This window comes from Balaenoptera acutorostrata, chromosome 20 (genome assembly GCF_949987535.1).
Source record: "Balaenoptera acutorostrata chromosome 20, mBalAcu1.1, whole genome shotgun sequence".
Lineage (NCBI taxonomy): Eukaryota > Metazoa > Chordata > Mammalia > Artiodactyla > Balaenopteridae > Balaenoptera > Balaenoptera acutorostrata.
In genome coordinates, this window is record NC_080083.1 from 2,065,500 (window position 1) to 2,087,262 (window position 21,763).

A 21,763-nucleotide genomic window follows, 5' to 3' on the forward strand; every position below is an offset into this window, starting at 1 on the left:
CCTGGATGGGAGAGAGGTTTGGGAGCTGTCAGGGACACGCAGGAGGTAAAGCAGGGAGAGGGGCTGACAAGACGGGAGAGGAGGGTGGACCTGGTACAGCTACACAGGCCGTGATAGGGAGTTGGTAGGTATTAGGGAACCTCCCCTGATTATCTTGTTTCTAATATTATCTTTAAACTTCCTTTTTTAAAAAAAATACATTTATTTATTTATTTTTGGCTGCGTTGGGTCTTTGTTGCTGCGCATGGGCTTTCTCTAGTTGCGGCGAGCGGGGGCTTCTCTTTGTTGTGGAGCACGGGCTCTAGGCGCGTGGGCTTCAGTAGTTGTGGCATGAGGGCTCAGTAGTTGTGGTGCACGGGCTTCGTTGCTCTATGGCATGTGGGATCTTCCCAGACCAGGGCTCGAACCTGTGTCCCCTGCATTGGCAGGCGGATTCTTAACCACTGTGCCACCAGGGAAGCCCCCTCTAATATTATCTTTACTTGTAACAAAAGCTACAGCATATTAGTGTAGACAAATTTGAAAATACAAGGGACATCCAGTCTTGGCAGAGATACTCATAGTCTCTTGCTCGATCTGTTTACAATTTTAGAGAGTGAGAGAGATATTGGTAGTGTGTCTATTTTAAACTATGTTAAAGTTTAGCTGTGTGTTCACGTATGTAGATTTCAGAAAAGTATAAATGGTGCTATGCTATTGGGACCCCCCGCTTTCCTTCCCTTTCTTGTTCGTTTCCCTTTTATTTGCGTTCACCTCTCCCTTCCTCTCCTGCCATGAGACCCATGTCAGCAACCTATTACAGATTTTTCCCCGTGCAATGAAGGTCATATACAAATATATATAGATCATTGCTTACAAACATGTTATGTGGAAAACATCCCTCCTGTATGTCAGTTTGACAAACGTGGGATCCTATGATACACTTTCCTGAATTTTGCTATTCTCAGGTATTGACTCATGGAATTCCTTTAAGTTAACTGGAGCAAAGCTGGTTAACCTTTTTTAATGGTTACATAACATTCCATGGTGTGGATGCACTAGAATATATTCACTCATTCTCTGTTGTTGGACATTCACTGCTCCCTTGTGTGTGTGTGTGTGTGTGTGTGTGTGTTGGCCACTATGAACACTGCTATATTACATTAATCCTTTATGTACTGGTGCTTTTATTTCTTGGAATCGATTCCCAGGAGTGGGATTACTTGGTCTAAGTATATGGATTTTTAAATGTAATGAATTTTTCCAGAGTGCTTTCCTAAAGTGCTGCCACAGTTCCATTTCTACTGCTTTAATTTTCCCAGTCTATGGGCAATAAAATGATGTTTTATTTTTCTTTAATACGTTTTCCCCTGGAAACTAAGGAGTATGCACATTTTTTTCATATATCTGTAGGCCATTTGGATTTGCTCTTTTGTGATTTGTCTCTTTTAATGGAATGTGTCAGAGTTCTTTATGGAATTATATAATACACACAATTTCGTCATTTGCCTTGAGACTATTATTTTTCCAAATCCATAATTTACCCTTTGCTTTGTTTACGGTATCCCTCATTTCACATTTTTAATTTGCAAACATGTATTTCTTTCCCCCCCCCTCCCCCATCTTCTGGGTTTCCTGTGTTAGTTAGGAAGTTCTTTTTTTTTTTGCATTTAATTTTTAAAATCCATCTGAAATTTAGCTTTTCCTAAGGTATAAAAATAAAACTCTACTTTTAAAAATTGCTCTTTCATTTTCCCAGGATAATGGATTAAATGAAGCACCTCTGTTTTGCGATGTCTCTGGCATTCCTTTTATTCCCGTCTGCTGCATTGGGCCCAGGGACTTCTGTGATGGAAGCAGGCGTAGTAGACGTTTTACTGGAGGACTGGCCCTGAGAGTTGGAGTTCAAAGTCAGCACAGCGGCTCACGGCAGAGTTCATGCAAGATGTAGAGAAAAAATGTGACTCCAGGTCAGTGAGGTGGTAAAGTCGAGCGTCTCTTAAGAAGGCCTATGCCAGTCTGTGGGGACAAATGGAAGTGTAGGTGACGGTCTGAGACAGCACCACCAAGCCAGGAACCAGGGAGGTGGCCGAGACTGACCCCAAGACTATGCAAGATCTCACCTCAGTGGTGCAGACACTCCTGCAACAGATGCAAGGTAAGTGGCAGACCACGTCCAACCAGATCATTGGAAGAATTGAGGACATGAGCAGTCGCATTGATGACCCGGAGAAAAACATCGCAGACCTCATGATACAAGCTGGGGTGGAAGAGCTGGATGGTGAAGACAAGGTCCCTGCCACACAGAAGAGTTGAGTGTCGCTCATTTACACTGAAATCTGGAGCACCCTTTCTACAAGCCAAGAGAAGCTGGATGGCTTTTTGCAGCTAACTACTATGCGTGGACATGTTTTATATTCTAAAGTGTGCATTCTTCTTAGCACATGTTATATAGTTAGTTTATAGAGTGATTTCCCTCCCCTGCCCCCCCATGTTTCCTGAACACGGTAACTTCACATCTTGGACCTTGGTCAGTTGTGCTGTTAAACACGAAAACTTTGGCAGTTCCTGAAAAAGAAAGAAAGAGAAAGAGAGAGAGAGGAAGGAAGGAAGGAAGGGAGGGAGGGAGGAAGGGAGAGAGAGAGAGGTGGCGGGGGAGAGAGAGAGAGAGAGAAAGAAAGGAAGGAAGGAAGAAAGGAAGGAAGAAAGAAAGAAAGAAAGAAGGAAAGAAGGAAAGAAGGAGAGAGAAGGGAAGGAAGGAAGGGAGGGAGGGAGGGAGGGAGGGATAGAAAGAGAGAGAGAGGGAAAGAGAGAGAAAAAAAGAGAGAGGAAGGAAGGAAGGAAGAAAAGAAAGTCTATGCCAACCAAAGAGGGTCTGGGAACCTAGGAAGAGTAAAAAAGCAGAGTCAAGGAGACAGAGGGTTAGGATTTCAGTTGCCTCGATGGGTGAGGGCCTCCAACGCTGTTACCCGAGGTCGGAGAGTAACCCTGGCTTTGGTCCAGCTCACTTAGTACCTCTGGGGCTTTGGCTCTCTGGTGGCTTTGCAGGATCTCCTGATACAAGCATTCTCATCCACTGGACACGTCACTTATTCATTCATCCAACAAGTGTTTATGAGAAGACGACATGGACAAAGTGCCTACCCTTGAGGAGCTTACTCTCTAGTGGGGGAAACAGACCATAAATAGAATAAATAAAATAGCTAGGAGGTTAGCTAGTGACAGGGACCAAGGAGAGAAGTAAATATGGGAGGGAGGGAGGAAGTATGGGGGGAGGGGCCCAATTTAAGAAAAGGTGACCCGGAATGGCTTCACTGAGGTGACATCGGAGCCAAGACCTGAAGGAAGTGAGGCTGTGATCCATGCAGAGTGGAGGAATTCCAGGTGCAAAAGCCCCGAGGGAGGGGTGTGCCTGTAGCCCAGCAGGCTGCGGCTGAGTGGACCGGGGACAGTGATTGCAGATGATGTCACAGGAGGCCGGAGGCTGTAGGGTCCCACAGGTCCCTGGGTCAGATGAGAAGCCTTTGTAAGGTTTTTAAGGAAAGAACAACATCATAGCAGCAAAACTGAGCAGAAAGTTTTTCCCACCCCTAGAAGAAACGATGATTGTATGATGCAACCGCGGTGTTAGCCAACTAGCCAACGCTACGGTGGCAATCATGTTGCAATATAAATGCATCAAATCAACGTGTCATGCCCCTTGAACTTACACAATGCTAAACGTCAACTCTATCTCAGTTAAAGAATTGGGCAGAAAGCAGAGATTCCCCACGTACCCCTGCCCCTACACACGCACAGCTTCCCCCACCATCAACACCTCACCAGACGGTACATCCGTTACCACCGAGGAAGCTGCGTGGACACGTCATCACCACCCAGAGCCCAGGGTTTACATGAGGCTCACCCCTGCTGTTGTGCATTCCATGGGGTCGGAAAAACATCAGAGTTGAGAGAAGTTTCCCTCTCTTCCCACTTTGCTGAGCATTTTTTTTTAAATTGAAGTCTAGTTGATGTACAATATTATATAAGTTACAGGTGTACGATATGGTGATTCACAATTTTTAAAGGTTATCCTCCATTTATAGTTATTATAAAATATTGGCTATATTCCGTGTGCTGTACAGTATGTCCTCGTAGCTTATTTTGCTGAGAGTTTTTATCGTGAAGGCATGTTGGATTGTGTCAAATGCTCTTTTCGGTTTACTTTTTTTAAAAATTAATTAATTAATTAATTTAATTTTGGCTGCGTTGGGTCTTCATTGCTGCGCACGGTCTTTCTCTAGCTGCAGGGAGCAGGGGCTACTCTTCATTGTGGTGCGCGGGCTTCTCATTGCGATGGCCTCTCTTGTTGCGGAGCACAGGCTCTAGGAGTGCGGGCTTCAGTAGTTGTGGCATGCGGGTTCAGTAGTTGTGGCTCGCGGGCTCAGGAGTTGTGGCACACGGGCTTAGTTGCTCCGCGGCACATGGGATCTTCCCGGACCAGGGCTCGAACCCGTGTCCCCTGCATTGGCAGGCGGATTCTTAACCACTGCGCCACCAGGGAAGTCCTTGGTTTACTTTTTGACAGTTGAACTTTTCCTCAGAAATCAGTAAGAAGGCTTCTGACCTGTATTTGTGTGTTACAGCCTGTGGGAGCTTGATTAACGTGAACTGTCCCTGAATCTGACACCCTGGCCCCCGGGGCTCATGAGATCAGGTGTGGTGAGTCCCCTGGGGGATGACAGCAGGGCCGCTTGCTCCCCCATCCACTTCCTGCCAACACCCCCCATGCTGGGCTGACCTTGCCTGTGTCTCGGGCTTTCCATCTGGTTCCGCTGACCTCTGCTTTTCTGCTCCGAGACCCCGTGCACAGTCTTGGTCCTTGTTGCCTGTGGTTCTGCTTCTTGCTTCCTTTGAGGGAGGCCCCCAGCCTCCTCGAGCTTCCTTCCCGAGAGGCTGGCCTGCCAGCTGTGCCGCTGACCTCAGACGGGGCCCCCAGAGGCAGAGGAGGTGGCCTGGCGCCCTGCGGTCAGGACAGAACACTCATTTCCTCCTGTGCCGGCTGGAGACCTCGGATCAGCAGTTCTCCCCACACCTGGCGATCACAGCACGACTATAAACAAAGCCTCTCGCCTCTAAGGAGGAGCCCCTGCACACAAGCCCAGGGCCTGCACACAAAGCCGCTGATTTGCACCCTGAGGGCAGCCTTAGTTGGGAGATGGTTAGGGTGGGTCTGTCTTTGTAATTAAACCAAAGAAAACCAGCTCTCCAGCCTCTTCTTCCTCGTACATCATCCAGACCTTCCGATTGCACTACCAAATGTCCCCCATGTCAGCGAACCCTGTCTGCCACCGTCTGTTTCTGAAGAGTCATTATCTCCGTTTCTACAGAAGGCACAGAGGCCCAGAGAGGTGAGGGAAAGGCTGAAGACCCCACAGCAAGGATATAGCACCATGTGGAATCAAACCTACTTTCATGCAAACAAACACAGTGCAAATAAGGCCTGGCTTCCTCCACCGGCCTGAGGTTGGACCAGCGGGGCAGTTCTCAAGTTTTCTCATCTCGGAACCCTTCATACCCTATGGGTGGGTCTCACACATTGAACCAATCTTTCACCTACTTGTTGTTTTGTGCATCATGCATCAGTCATTTGGAAAATATTGGTTCATTGGGTTACACTGCTTTTCCAAATATGACACATTTCATCATACAATATTTTAAAAAATCACACATATATTAGATCTCATCAGAAACGTCTTTCAGGAAGGGAACCTATCAAGGCCGCCGTGGTATCAGTTTTCCACAATTCTAGTTTTTGCTTGAAAACTCAAATTTCATCCCGGGCAATAATAAATACCGGCAGTGTTTTCTTCTCAAAGTGATAGGTTCGCTTCCTTCATTTTCACGAAAATGTCTTCGCAAGACCCAAGCCTGAATAACCGGCTTGTCGGGTGTGCCCTGGGGGGGGGGGGGTGTCCACGGCGGGTCGCCAGAGCTTCTCCGGGAGACAACCGTCACCCCTCGCTGTGCAGAAGGGCTTCCCGTGTCCTTCCCATGTTGTCCCATGTAACATTAAAAACAGGCACTTGAGGGTCGAGATTTAATAAAATTAATAATTGTTAATGCTTCATCAAGACACTCTTATGGGAAACTGGCTCTCTTTTTTTTAAATGGCAAGTGCCTGGCCGGGAAGAGTACAATGACCACTGGCACAGTGTGTCCAGATTCCTGCTAAGGGGTCACCATCGCTTTTGTATCATCAATGCAAATATTCACATAGTGAAAAAGACAATTCACGTCTTAGTGTTATTACGAAAATAGTTTTGACCTTGCAGACCTTCTGAAAGGGTCTCAGGACACTTGGGCAACCTGTGAGCTGCTGGATCTGGGTTGAGATATCTACCTCACTCAATGTCAGACTCTTGCCGCCAGCAGGTAGAGACCCCTTCAGCCCCTAAGGCATGGGAGGCCTTGGTTGCGATTCTGGGCAGATGAGCCCAGGAAGACCATGAGCTGGGCCCGGTTCATTTAAAGCGAACTTTCTCTTTTCTTCCCCAGCATCTCCTGGGCCACGCTCCCTGGGAAAAGCTCGCTCACATCAGGTGGGGCAGACGGGGCCAGGACCCATCCGCGATAAGGCCGAGTTGGATGCTGTGTGAGGATGTGCTGCTTGGGGGACTCAGGGGGACCGGACATCAGGGAGGGTCTTGGAGGAGGTGGAGGAGTGAGTCTTCGAAGGGGAAGGGCTTCCTGAGGCAGAGTGTAGGGGGGGAAGTCCGCAGAACCCCACAGGGGAAGAGTGTGGGGAGGTGGAGTTAAGGGTCTAGGGTTCCAAGGTCTTGGAGGCTGGGTCAGCCAGGACGTTCAGTGCTAAATAAGGAATTTGGATTTTATTCAGCAGACCACAGGGAGGTGAATGATATAAGTGATCCTATATTTAAGGCAAACCCCGATTTTCCTAAAGAAAAAATTTTTTAAAAAGTAAGGTATCAATCTGAGTTCAAATTTTTTGGAATGTTGAGAAAATAGTCAGATGTCTAGTTATAATATCTAATTTATTTAGTTACACATGCATATTTAAAATAACATTATATACAAGAATACATCAGTACAAAATATTGCTTTTTTTCCCCATCTCACATTTCAAGTAACAATGTTATTTTCACTCTGTGTGCATCTGGGACACCAAAGTCTTCATCATGATAGAGCTACGGTTTCTCAAAGCGTTTCTCCTTGTGTCTAAGTTGTTTGCGATGCAGCACGAGACACGTGTCCCACACTGGTACTGGGAAGACTGACCCAAGTCCCACGTCGGCATGGTCCTCCCCAGCCCCCGCTTGTCATCCTTATAACAAAACTACTCACTTACTGCTTTTGAACTTGCTCTTCGACGCTGGTTTACAAAGCCCAACTCTAGTAACGGTGAGGGGAAAACCCCTGGGATCACGCCCAAGCTACTTCTCACCCCTCTTTCAACCCATTCCAATAGGAGGCATCTGTAACCCTGCAAAGCTTGCATGGCTTGAGGTTGCTGGGGGCTGAAATGTGAGGGGAAACCAGAGGTAGAGCAGTTGCAGGAGATGACAGTCTGGCCGTGGGTGTGACTGGAGAGCCCCAGGCGGGGTCGCCATCATGGACAGTGCAGTTTGCTGGGGTGGGAGTGAGAAAGGGACGAAAGCTCTGAAGAAAGAGCCAGAGTGGGCCGGGCAGGACCCCTGCCCCGCAGGGGCTTCCCGGGGACAGATCCACCCCCGTGTCCCCCACCTCCTGTCTGATGAAAAGCTTTAGCCTCCTAGGCCTTCCCGGAGGTCCAAAGAGCAGATTTAATCAGAGAAGTGAGAAAATGCAGAAACAAAGGGAAACAGTCAAACAAAACAAAATAATAATAGTTTAGCCATAGAACAAAGCCAGAAGACCTTTAGTTCCTCAGGGGCTGTAGATAACATCCTGAGCCATATCCTTGAGCTGTTTTGCAGATACTGAAATCCCCACCAGGTGGAAGAAGTCAACTGCATGCTGACCACCAGCACGTAGACCCTAGACAGGTTGGAACCAGAAGGCTGATGACTGAGATTCTTGAACCACCACCTTGTTACCTCACCTCCAGCCAATCAGAGAATTGTGCACAAGCTGATCACACATCCCTTGACCCTTTCCCTCACCCTGTCTTTAAAACCCTTCCCTGAAAGCCCTGGGTCTTTAGAGCAAGAGCTGCCAGTTCTCTTTGCTTGGGGTTCTACAATAAATGCTGCACTTTCCTTCACCCTGTGTCAGTGGCTTGGCCATGCTGCGTGCGGGCGAGTGGACCGGAGCTGGGTAAGAAGATAAGAGGACAGCTTCCCCAGGCAGCAACGGAGGATGTGGAGTGAGGACATGGAAGGGCTGGGCCAGCAGTGGGCAGCCATGGGCGATGCTGATGTGGGGTCCTGGTCCATCTGGGGGAGGGGGGGAGGGGAGGGGAAGGGAGGAGAGGGGGGAGGGGAGGGGAGGGGGGAGGGGAGGGGAGGGGAGGGGAGGGGAGGGGAGGGCGCAGCCTGGGCGTGTTGGGACTGTGAAGAAGTGGTATCTTGAGGGAACAAACAGTGGGCATGTTCCGGGGCAAGGCTGTGATGATCAGATCAGGAGTCTACGAACCTCGGGTCCACCTAGGCTGCCCCCAGCAGGTCACTCACCCCAGCAATGCATCAGGGTTTATTTCCTAGGCAGCAAGGAGGGTGGGCAGTGTCTGCTCTGGGGACAGGCCCACAGCTGGCCCCCAGGAAGCGTGTGCTGAAGGGAGAAGATAGAGGAAGGGGAACAAGGCACCCGAGCCCTGCGGGAGGGACCTGAAAAGAGGCAGCAAGGGAGAGGGGGCAGGAGAGGCCTGGTCAGGGCCTCGGGGGCAGGTGGCATCGAGGACCTGGGGGACAAGCTGGAAGGAAGTGGGCCAGGCAGGATTTGTGCAAAAGCTTCCACAGGGACCCCGGTGTGACCCACCAGCCTGGTCGGACTCAGCCCTGAAGGGATGACACGTGCACTGTCCCCAGCAAATGCACTGGGGGCCGAGGCTGGTCTGGGCCTCTTCCAAGCCTCACCCCCGGGGGCGACACCTGCCTGGATGGCCTCAGACTTGCCCAGGCAATGAGACAGCGGGTTGGCATCTGGGTCCCCTTGGCTTTGACAAATATCTGAATACTGATAAAGGACTTAAGTGCTTGAGTGAATGAGTAATAGGTCTCAAATTACACTTCTGTGTAGCGTGGGCACATCCAATAAAAGGGAATGAAAACATGCGTTTCCCAATTTACAGGAAAGGTTCTAAGGCCGAGATTCTCAAAAGTGTGGTCTCGTGAGCTGCAGTAGCTGGGAATTTGCTACAGTGCAAATTCTCAGGCTCCACCCCAGACCTACCAACTCAGAAACTGTGGGCAGGGGGGAGGGGGGGAGGCCCAGCAATCCATTTTAACATGTTCTCCAGGGGATCCTGATGCACATGGAAGTGTTAAGAACCACTGCTTTAAGCTAATGGAATGTTTTTAATGGCTGCCTGGACTTGATCCCCTGGAGAATTCCTTTGCCTCCAGAGCCTCAGTCTCCTCATTTATAACGGGGAAAAGTATGCACTTGCAAGATTATCACACGGCTTACGTGAGAGAGTGCCCGGCACCCGGCAAGTACTCAAGGGCTGGTTATTCTCGTTAAAGGAGAACTCGGAAGGGGCTGGCTGATCACCTCGTGGCATCAGCTCAACAGTGAGCTGGGTTTTCCAAGCTTGGGGTTTTGGTATCACCTGCGTGTGATAACTCTACATGGGTCTCCTTGTTTCTCGCTTCTAAGGCTCCACATTTCCCAGAGCTCCGCGGGGAGCCCCACGGGGCTGGGGCTGCGCCTGGCCCACCCTCCTCAGAGAGCAGCCGGAAGGGCCCGGGCTCAAGGTGCCCGCCCCTCGCTGTCAGCCAGGTGCCAGCAAGCAAGTGGAGCTGCACAGCAACCAGCCCTCCGGGGGCCCGTGGAAGGGCGCGGGCAAGAGGTCACGAAGCCTGGTGCCTTCCGCCAGGAAGGGCTTTGGAAGGGTGTTAAATCACTGGCTCAAAGGGCTGTCTTGAGTGAAAAATACCAGCACCCACTTCAGACGAACCTCCAACCTCTACCTCCTCGGTAGCATGTAAGCTCCAGGGGGCCCAGAGGTATTTTTTTTTTTTACCCCTTCCTGCATCCCTGCACCATCAACACTTTGCAGGTGAACACGTGCTAACCCAGCAGCTCTGTCATTAGAAAGAACAAAGGGCCCTTTGCCAAGATGGGGAGCTCTGCTTGGTCTGGAGGCCCAGCTCGAGCCGTTCCATGAGGTGCCTGCAGGTGGGGGGTTCTTACCGGGATGGAGGTGGAGGCCGACTTGGGATCATTTCGGGCTGAGCCTGGCGGCTATTCAAGATCGGGGGAGTCGGGCGTCCGAGGAAACGCCACCGTCACAACCCTCACTTGCTCCTTGGCAAATGCCAGCTGCCTTCGGCTGAATGGAAGCCACTGTTTCCGGGCACCTGCCCGCCCACCGCCGACGGGGTCTAGCCACCCCTGCCTGGGCTCACGAGTGCTCCCTGGGGGGCAGCTGAGGAGCGGCCCCGTGGGCGCCCCATCGTGCCCGGGCAGTGCGCCAGCCAGAGCAGGCAGCGTGGAGGGAGCAGACGAGGAAACACCCGTTGGCGTGAACCACGAAGCGGGAAGAGCTCCAACCCCGAGTGACAGGCGGCAGACAGGCTTTCCTCCGTGGTCACGAACGCCCTCCAGGCTTTTGCTGGCCCTTTCCACCCACCCCCCGCGTCCGCGTAGGACCCCACTTCCTACTCTGAGCCCAAGCAGAGGCCTCTGCGGCGTCCCAGGGCTCATCTGCAGAGGGCCCCGCACGGCAGCTGTCCTGGTGGGTCTTTGAAGCTGTAACCTTGAACATCCTGCTGGAACTTACTCCCACTTCCGGCCCCAGCCAAAGGCCAGACACCTTGCCTAGTACGTAGAAATGGTCAGCACTTACAAAGTTTGTGATAATCATTGCCCTCTCTCATTTGAAGTTTTTATCACTCATTAACAGAAATGCCCTTTTATTTCTGGGTTTTATTGTAGGTGCTGCAAGTGGGAATGGTGTTTATCCTTCAGAAGGAAGTTGGGAAGTGTGCAAAGGCCCTGGTCCAGAAGGTGACCATCCAACAAAAGGCCAAAGACCTGCCCTTTTCCTAGGCCTGAGTAACTCCCCCCTGGAAAAATGAGGGAGTGTCTTTTAGTTCCGTGAGTTTAGGATTCCATTTTGAGAGAATATACAAAATGACCAAGGAAGGTTTACTGAAGAAAAATTCTCCAGAATTCACCAGTATTTTGCAAACATGCTGAGCACATGCGATCATTAGTGATTACAGCAATCTGGTAGTATTGTAGTCAAGGTCCTTTTGGTTACGCGAAGGAAAAACTCCCCTCAGACTGATTTTTAAAAAGCCAAAGTGCATCCTAAGGATACCCGAGGAATTGATGGCGTCCACGGCCGGGATGCAGGACTAGAGCCAGAAACCTTCACCACCTCCAGGCTACAAGGCAGCTGCTCTCACCCACTGGCTCTCGCGTCTGTTATTTCTGCTTGTACAGATCTCGGCTCGTCCACGTGGCACCGGCTCAGGGGTCCTGACTTGCAAGTGCCCCATACGCGCTATCACCCCAGACAGGGACTGGGATGTCTCCTGCCCTTTGCAAAATTCTTTGCATAAAGAATGTTCTTGGGCCTGTTTGGATCGGGAGAAGATCAACCCCGGTCTGATCAACGGGTGTGCGGGGGAGGAGAGGGACGAGGTCCTTGTGTACAAACAGGCCCCACGGCACGGTAATGAGACAGGCGCCCACCCGCCGCTTCAGCAGTGCTCAGCTATCAGTACTTAAAACAACAAAGACGTCTGTACTTTTCTATTCAGAGCGACCTTCCCCTCCAAATTCTTACCGCACTAGCCAAAGCTTCAGAAACGTAAATTACGTACATTTTACGAAGTTCTACTGAACCCCGAAACCCAAGTAGAAAAGGTCACAGAAACTTGCTCCCTGTTTTATTGCTCTTCACTGGGCTTGGTTGATGCTTCGTTTTTTAAATTTTCATCACATCTTACATGAGTGATGAAGACATGCCCAGTTACAAAAGGTACCCCTTTTCACTAACATCTTCTTTTTTTTTTTTTTAACAATTTGCATTGATGTCAACATCATGATAAAGCAGGATGTTCAGTTGATTCACTGAACCTATAAAAACCCTGTCAGGGAATCCTATTTTGTGGGCACACCACACAGAGCCTGGCACTCGAGGTCAGATGATTCCAATCCTAATCTGAAAATAAGCGCAAGGAGCTCCGTGAGAGCATACGTCTCGTCTGGCTACCAGTCTCAGGCCACACTTTGCTTGTGTCCTACAGTGGGCAGGGCAGAAAAAGTAACCCCGTCTCAAACTTGCTATTCTTTTCCTTATAAGAACCTTACACCTACCGACATCTCTAGCTCAGAAGCACACAATGCACACAAAGACATGACTGGACAGTATCTAAACTGAAAGCACTAGTTTAAATAGCCTAGAGTCTTACAGAAAATGTTATTCCAAACCATGCAGAGGCAGCAAGAGTCACCCAAAACCACAGTTTATTCTATGACCTTTACGTTGCTTTTCTGTTATTTAAAGGTTGAAGCAAAGTGAAACGGATGGAAATATTCTGTTAAAAGAACAAAGTGAGTCAATCACAGCATATGCATCTAATAACACCTCAGGTCTATGGCATATGCTCCAAACACAGGCTGAGTCCAGGAGTGGCTCATGTTCTGGGTTCTTGAAAAGCAAATGGAAATATTGGGAAGAATCAACACATCTCAACAGAGGAGCCATAAATGCCCTGAAAGCAGAAAGTTTGACACAATTTTAAATATAATTCATATATATATTTTAAAATCAAACACAATTAAATAGAATATGGTTTAAGTACATGAATACTTCACTTTAGAAGAATAACAGAGGTGGTACATAGTACCAAAAACTCATACACAGCCTTTCTGCTTCTTCTGTTGATGAAACAGTGCGCGTCTATACAACCAAATATTGCAGTGGAATAAATTCTCTATTCATTCAAGACTTTCTCAAGGACAGAGGTGATTAATAATTATATATTCATATGTGTATATATGTATTTTTTGCGAAGTCTGAGCAAAAGCAGTAACACCTAAGAGAACGTTCCTTCCCTCCGACAGTCCGTGTGGTGAGGCAGCGCTGGCACCGCCGGCATGGAGCGTGCGGCCGACGGGGCGGCCCCGCCCATGGCAGCGAGGTCCAGACCCCGAAGCCGACCGAGTGGAAGTGCAGGGAGGGGCCTCTCGTTACCCCACAGACAGAAGAAAAGGCCACAACCTGCACACTTCCCAGCGCAGAGCAAAGAAGAGGAGAGAGTCAGAACTGAGTGCCTCTCTGTCCCCACGCCTGCCCGCCCACCTTCTTTAAAAACTCTACCATCTGGGAATAAACATTTTGTTCAAGGAGCCACAGGGGAAAACTGGAGTGATGGCTGTTGCACATCCCTTTCCACAAGTACTCTGAGGGGAGGTGACGTCACCGGAGCCCAGAATCTCGGAGGAGCAAGTCCTACCACTTGCGGCGCAGAGGCTCGCCCTTCCGGCCGCGGGGGAGCTGGTTTTAAGAGTACTGCGTCTCAGGAGCAATTACAACGTGAACACCACACACTGTCCCCAAAGGGGAGGACAACGTCACCAAGACTTGACCCACTTCCAAATCAACGCCTCTGCGCAGACCCCGCTCCCCGGAAGAAAAGCCGCCTGCTGGCACGGCACCACACCGCCTGGCTCCCGGGGGGCCGCCTCCCCTGCCTGCTCAGGAGACCAAGCGAAGCCCCTCTGGTGCCGCTGTCTGATGCTGTCGCGGCGGGTCACCGCCACGGGAGGTGCATCAGATACCGGCTCCACGCCTCTGCGTCTCCCATGGCGTGTGGCCCCCGCCCATCCCAGTGGACTAACTCTTCCACACATGGGTTATTGCCATTGGAAAACTAGTAATTCTCTAATAATGTAAACAACACCACTCTGTCTCTACGACTTTCACTGCGTGATCATCGTGTGCAGACGTGTCTACGCGACACTCTGCCGACGGTGGAAGTCTAGGATTGTCTGCCATTCTTTCTTGGGAACAACAGTGAGAAGAAGTACAGTGCTCTGTTTTCACTGGCTGTGGGGAAGAATCCAACCAAAGGAAAAAAGTTCTCTTATTCTCCAAAAGCAGATTTCTTTTATCTCAGGTCTTGAGTCATAGCTGATGAAAGAAAGGAAAAGAAAAAGGTAAGGTACATTTCTACAACCAGTGACACATTACCATCACAGATTAAGGAAGAAGGGCACCAACACTTAGTGAGCGCCTACTACATACCAGCGCTCATGACAGCCAAGACCTGACTACAATCATGGGAGGTAAACAGCCCTAATTATCTTCATTTACAGCTGAGTGAATGGAAGCCTAAGGAGGCCAAGCAACCCACCTGAAGGTTATATAACGAGGACTGGCACCCAGACTTGCTTTTATCTTTCCGTTTTGGCAACAGATATTAGAACGAAATATCTACTTTTTGACAGATAATTCTGCTTCTAGGAATTAACTCTAAAGCATACTCATAAGAGAGGGCAAAGACTTACATACACATTCATCAAAGTATTGTTTGTAACAGGGAACGATCCCAAACGACCTAAGTGACCATCCACAGGGGATTCATTAGATGAAGACAGAGCCATAATATGGAATGCGCCAAAGCCTTTAGAAAGAAAACAGAGAGCTTTGATCTTCTGGCCTCCTAAGACCAAGCTTCTGAGGCTGAGTCCTCTTTTTCACTGCACTGGGGAGGAAACAAACATCACAGAAGACATGGTCCCTGCTATTTGTGAGATGGGACATAAACACATGAAACAATTCAGTAATGCTGTGGGGTCATTTACGTTAAATGCCCGAGTGCTTTCTATAGACAAATGTAGAGTAGGCGATTCAAAGCAGAGAGGTATCCACAGGGGTTAAAGAGGGGTTGGGTACTCCTCTGTGGGTGCAGGACTTCTCACATTCACACATTCATGGAATGAGAATTACAGGGGAATCTTACGAGATTTTCTTGTCCAATTTCTCTGATCTACTGGTAAGGAAATGAAGGGACCGGAGAAAATTAACTTGCAAAAGGTCACACATACTGACTAGAAACGGACTGAACGAGGTCTGCCAGCCTACTGCGTTTTCCATACCAATACACTGCTGATTCCTAAAGGACAGACAGGACAGTCATCTTGGCCAGCCAAAGAGAAGGTCTAGCAAGGTTAAAAGCAAAATATATCTGTGTATCTTAGAAATGAAAAGCATATGGTAATAAAATCTGAACACACAACTCCAATGAAAAGCCTTAAGTTTAAACATCTGCTTTCCAAAATGGTTTCTAAAGAACATTTTCATATTGTCAAATATTTGATCATCAACATGATAACGGGGAATCACAAAAATAACTACCTTGCACTTCTTTATACACCTTTATCATGTTATTTGCTATTCTGGGTTTGACTGAGCCAGTGAATATAGGCAAAAATTATCACCCTTACATAGAAAAGAGGATGGAGTCTGCAAAAGTAAACAGAGCTTTGGTATGAATCAGCTCAGTGAAAAGTTCAAAATTATACCAAGCTCTGGTAATAACAGAGTAAAAAGCTGGCTACAAAGTTAGCAAGGAAAGGTGATGCTGGACCCAAATCTAAGTTCACGCCTCCATCTGAACATAGGTAACTAACACAGGTAACTAAAACATAGTGTTCCCAACTCCTGCTAACGTAGACGACAGAAGAGTAGTTTAACACCTTCACAAAGAGTCTGAGCAGAGGTTCGCCTATCACATAAAGTCTTTGTGAGTCAACTCAAGTTACAGAAAGCAAAGCTGGTGGAGGAACTGGGAGTCTTTGCCTGAAGAGATAACTGGGGGTGCTAAGTGGCTGCCTCCAATCTGCTGGGTTATTTGTGTGGCTCTTGTGGGCACAGCTGGTGAAGCCATAGAAAAACAGAGTATTCGGTTGGGGGCAAGTCAGAATTTCCTAATGATTACTGTCGTTGACCTCCAGGTAAAGATGGAAGATGGATCACACCCATTCAATTCACTCCTTCCTAAAGTAGTACTTAAAAAAATAACCCAAACAAAAAAACCAAAGTCACAAGAAAGGGAAAAGTGAGAGAATAGGCAACAACAAAATGGAAGAGTGTAAATGACTTAGTAGATCCAAAAAAAAAAAGTAATTGATATTCACTTTTATCTTTATTACTTCCTTCTTTCTGCTTTCTTTGGGTTTCATTTACTCATTTTCTAGTTTAAGATAGAAGACTGTGACTTTTCCTCTTATCTAATATAAATACTTAATGCTATAAATTTACCTATAAGAACTGCTTTAGCAGTATCCCACAAATATAGTTGTCCCTTAGTAATGGTGGGGGATTGGCTCCAGGACCCCTGCCGATACGGAAATCCGAGAAGGCTCAAGTGCCTTACATAAGATGGCTCAGTATTTGCATATAACCTACACACTTCATCCTGCGTATCTGAAATCACCTCTAGCTTACTTATAATACCTAATACAATGCAAATGCTATGTAAATAGTTGCCAGGCCACGGCAAATTCAAGTTCTGCTTTTTGGAACTTTATGGAAAAAAAATTTTTTTTTTTTAAATATATTTTTGATTCGTGGCTGGTTGAATCCATGGATGTGAAACCTTCAGATGTGGAGCCCACGAATAGGGAAGGCAGATTCTACTATGCTGTGTTTTCAGTCCAAAATATTTTCTAATATTCCTTTTGATTTCTTCTTTGACTAATGGGTTACTCAGAAGTATGTTGTTTAATTTCAAAATATTTGGGGATTTTCCACATATCTTTCTTTCTCTCTCTTTTTTTTTTTTTGGCCGTGCCACACAGCTTGTGAGATCCTAGTTCCCCAACCAGGGATTGAACCCAGGCCCTCAGCAGTGAAAGCCCAGAGTCCTAACCACAGGACAGCCAGGGAATTCCCTCCACATATCTTTCTGTTACTGATTTCTTGTTTAATTCCTTTATGGTCAGAGAACAAACTGTATGCTTTCAATCCTTTAAAATTCATTGAAAGCTTACAGTTTGTCCTCCCTACACTTTGGAAACTGCTTCTGGGAAGTGAACTAGGGATCACCTCAATGTTACCTTCCTTTCAAGGATTAAAGCCCTCTACTGCCTGTTGTCTGATATCTGGAAATAGCTGTTTTATTCAGTTTGTCAGTTTTCTAGTTGTTTACAATGAGAGGGCAATTCCTATAGCAGTTAATCCTTCCACGGCAGAAGCAGAAGCTCCCTTACGTCCTTTTAAGTGTTTGTATCTCTGGGATCTAATTCTCTTCAGTTTCACACGCGCTAGATCAGAACACAAGTCATCCTTACCTTTGTGGACTTCTCTAGCGGCTGATCACACTGTGCCTGCTGCATAACATCACTGACTATCATTTTAGCAATCTTCCAAGCTAGCTCTTCCTGGGCCTATAAAAGTAATTAAACTGTTGATAATGGTTATTCGCTAGCAGAATCAGCAAACATTATTAATGTTCTAAACACAGCTGTATATGCATAGCATTTCTACGTACTTGGGAGGAAGCACATTCCCACGCATGAAAGGACCCGGGCCGCCCTCTGGTTGTGATATATCAACATGCTCTTCACTGTCTATCCGACATCACGACTATTTTCATGTTAGGTGGTCAAAACAAAACGTCTTTCTTTTTCCACTCTCATCTTTCAATGTACTTAACTATTCAAAAAAGCAAGTCTCTACTTCTGAAAGTATAACTGACAGTGAGGAAGGAAACGTTTGAGCTTTTGTTTCTACACTGATTACTGGTGCCTGCTGATTAATGGAAACCTGACTGCTTGGATATTTTTCAGTGGCCAGAGTCTCTGGACGGAGGATACCTCCACTGCCTCTACCAGGCAACTGTGAGATGCTAGGAAGGGCCCACCCCTTCCTGTTACCTCGTAGATAAGGAAGCAGTGATGTACCACGCTGCTTAAGCAAGGGAACTAAGGAAAGAGAAAACTCGAAACCTTGCTTAGAGTAAGTGCCCCTTATAAACAGGAATCTTTTCACACTAAAAGCGGAATTTACCTCATCAGTATTTCCTTGGACCCATTTCTTCATAGCTTGAGAGAACATGGATCCTAGTAAACAAAGCCAAAGTTGAATGTAGACCTCATGCATAATTTTACATTAAAAAAAATGCTCTTATTTAAACATCTATTTCCCAGCTTTTAAAAGATATTCTTTTTTAAAAGATACTACTTTTGGGGTACAACCTCACCCCCAAATTAAGGAATATTACCATTAATAAAAACTAATGATATTGGCTCCATAACAGAGTATTTAACTTGCAAATATTATGGTTTGAAAAACTTTGAAAAGCTGTTTTAGAGCTCTAGATTTTTCTTCTATTCTCCTCGCTTGATGAAAGAAACTATCATCTAGTGTTAAATTTGCAGTAAACATTCAAAGATCAAATAAAACCATGACCAGGATCTGGTCTTGAGATAAGAATCTAGCAATACATCAGGAGATGTCATGTATGTAAATCTTTCAGATCAGCTCCTATACAAAAGGGCTTCCAGTGCAGATTATGCTGCTACATGCTGGATCTCTGGTCTGTGTTAATTTGCTGGGTAGGATCAGAGTTTTAAACAGCCATGCTCTGTCCAGGCCATAATACACCTCAGCTTCCCAGGAGACACACAAGCCTATCTCCATCTGTACTCTAGATGCTGAGGAGTCACCAAGGACGTAGGTTAGCCTCTATTTCCAGGTATTAAATACACAGCTTATCCTTTCGTTAATACATATAGGCTCACATCCTAACTTTGCCTTAAACCAAGTGGTTGGTAGATTATTTCTTAGGCAAGATCCTGATTAGTTCAATGACTGGGATACTCTATAGTAAACTGCAGCATTCATGAAAAAAAACAAAACCTGGATCCTTTTCCCTTAGTACTTTGTATTATTAGCTAAAAGTCTGAACACTGATCTAGTTAAATTTTACAGTCAAGCAGAGCCAGCAGGGCCACCACACTACATGCTCTGCCTGCAGTCTGTCCTCGGGCTCCCCGCAGTCACCCTGTCGGCAGCCTCCTACTTGTTAACGCTCCCTCCTCCTCTTCTAATGCCCTGTCTTTGACTCCTGTGCACCCCTGCCCCCTTAACAAGGAGCTTCATCAGGATTCCATTCCCTTCAGCACTTTCTCTCTGGGGCATCTCATCCCCTCCTGTGGCTTTAACTTCCTTCAAAATGCAAATAACTCAAAAACGTGTCATTGGGTGTCAAACCAATACTTACAAATTGTCCTAAGGCATCTCAAACATAACATGTTCCGAGTCGAGCTCTTCTATCTCCCATGCACTCTTTTTCTTGTAGCCTCTATCTCAGAAATTAATTTAATCCTCTATTAAAAATTAACATCATAATGCTTCATCTAGAGAACCCATATGAGAAAACTCATCTGCCTTCCTCATCTGCTCTCCCTATGAAATCTGTCACCAAATTCCCCCTTGGATGTAGTCTCCTGAATTTCCCCTTGGAGGTCTTATAAATCTGACCTTCTAACTCCTGCTACCACTATCTATCCTCGGATCCTCTTTTTCTTCTATCTACATTCCTAGCAAGTTATACTACCTGAATCTCTGATACCACTCTCTCCCCAACTCCAATTCATTTGCAGACTACAGCCAGAAAAATGCATCTCACTGCACTCTGCTTAGAAATCTCTGGTGCTCAACAGACAGTACCGCAGGCTTCTTAGTTTGACACGTGCGGGCTTTCACAGCGTACACGCGGCTCTATCTCCCACCGCTGCACCGGGGCACGAGGAGACTGCCACTGCAGGGACCACCTTCTCACAACATCCTCTATGATGCCTTCTTGTTACACTTCCTCCTAGATGATTTGAAGGTAACTTTTAAAATTACCTTGCTTGCCCTGAAAGCAAAGTTCTTATATTCTCAGAAGCTTCTTCTGATATACAGCTGCCCCAAAACGTAGCCCTTTCTTCTGTGCTCTACTATCAGAGCTTTAAAATCCAAAATGAAACTACAGGTTGGTAAATGACAAATGTTCTTTGCAGCTGCCCTCAGCAAGGAGAGGAAGGGGGAGGAAGCAGAGCTGAGCTGCAAACAACCACCGTCAACGCGGTGTTCTGAACCAAAGCGCGAGGCTGCGCTCCATCTGCTGTGATCCCTGACAAGTCACATTTTCCCTGACCCTCAACTTCTTCACCTGTAGAACAAGGAGGCGGTACCCACAGACGTATCATCTAAGATTCGAATGAGCCAGTGCTTAGTCCCCCATTCTGCTCAGGCGTCTACTCAAAATGCTGCTTCCTCAGTGAGCCCTTTCCTGACAACCACTTCTAAGACAGCACTACCCACCACCCCTCCAGTCCCTCACTCTGCTTACATGTCTGTGTATAAACACAGACAGACAGACACACACACACTGTATTTATCTGTTTACTGTCCCTCCACTATAATGTTAGTTCCATGAGGGCAGGAATCTTATTTTCTTCCCAGTATTTAGAGCAGTAGATGCATATAGTAGGCACTCGAATGTTAGAATGAATGAACAAATGAGTAATGTGAAGAGACTGAATGAATAGAATAAGCAGAGACAGTGATTTGGGGAAAAGTGTTTTGTGCACCTTATCTTCATCTTTACTCATATATCTTTAATACATCTTAATTCATATAATACAAAAACAAACTGCAAACACCCAACACCTATTCTCTGGAGCAGCAGCACATCTTCATGAGCTGTCAAAGGAGTAAGAAGACCAGCTCCAGAAAAAACCCAAACAGCTCAGAGACTCTGTTATTACTGGAGACCCCATTACCCTCTCTGACAGAAGCTACCTGATGACAGTGGAGTCCTTCCTGACCGATACCTCCAGAGGTTGTCCAGCATTTTCTTTGCACCTAGGCCACCACTGACCTCTTCCTAGTATTCATCTTCTACCCAATAAAAGACACTACTGGACTGTAAGTTTCTTAACAACAGGCTCTGTATCTTCTAACTGCCCCGTGAGTCTGAGTGCACGGAGGCACTCAATAATTATTTACAGAATGAGCTGTGCAGACTTCCTTCGGTCTTTACACTTTCCCAACTGTGTACCTCAGACTTCTCTGGCTAAACAGGAAATAAAATCAATATTTTGGATAAACTTATAAAGACAACAGGCCCTTTTCTGGTTTAAATTATTTCAACAATTGTTGCACTTTTTGCTTACTCTGTTAATTTATATCTGACCCCAAAGTAGATTACTCATCAACATAAAAGTGGTGCAGGGCTTCCCTGGTGGCGCAGTGGTTAAGAATCCACCAATGCAGGAGACACGGGTTCGAGCCCTGGTCTGGGAAGATCCCACATGCCGTGGAGCAACTAAGCCCGTGAGCCACAACTACTGAGCCTGCGCTCTAGGGCCCGTGAGCCACAACTACTGAGCCTGCGCTCTAGGGCCCGTGAGCCACAACTACTGAGCCTGTGCTCTAGAGCCTGTGAGCCACAACTACTGAAGCCCACGTGCCACAACTACTGAAGCCTGTGCGCCTAGAGCCCGTGCTCCGCAACAAGAGAAGCCACCGCAATGAGAAGCCTGCGACACCGCAACGAAGAGTAGCCCCCGCTAGCTGCAACTAGAGAAAGCCCGCGTGGCAACGAAGACCCAACACAGCCAAAAATAAATA

The 21,763-nt window shown here is 47.2% G+C and overlaps 2 protein-coding genes across 4 annotated transcripts in view; one reads left to right on the top strand and one right to left on the bottom strand.

Moving 5' to 3' along the window:
* Positions 1-2,010: 2,010 nt before the first annotated feature.
* On the top strand, positions 2,011-2,295 carry LOC114236731 (heat shock factor-binding protein 1-like). The gene is made up of 2 exons (XM_057536168.1): positions 2,011-2,018; positions 2,061-2,295. Exons 1-2 carry the CDS (start codon positions 2,011-2,013, stop codon positions 2,293-2,295), a joined length of 243 nt encoding a protein of 80 aa, XP_057392151.1.
* Positions 2,296-12,876: 10,581 nt separating this feature from the next.
* Positions 12,877-21,763, bottom strand: part of AKAP10 (A-kinase anchoring protein 10) — a 53,401-nt gene continuing 44,514 nt past the window's right edge. For 2 of the 3 annotated variants that reach the window (XM_057535850.1, XM_057535849.1), the window contains exons 13-15: positions 18,149-18,201; positions 17,431-17,526; positions 12,877-14,266 (exon numbers count right to left, since the gene is read on the bottom strand). In XM_057535850.1, coding sequence (XP_057391833.1) covers positions 14,261-14,266; positions 17,431-17,526; positions 18,149-18,201 — 155 coding nt within the window. In that variant the 3' untranslated portion in view covers positions 12,877-14,260. The remainder of the gene's footprint in view (positions 14,267-17,430; positions 17,527-18,148; positions 18,202-21,763) is intronic. The other variant, XM_057535851.1, reaches the window with a different exon arrangement.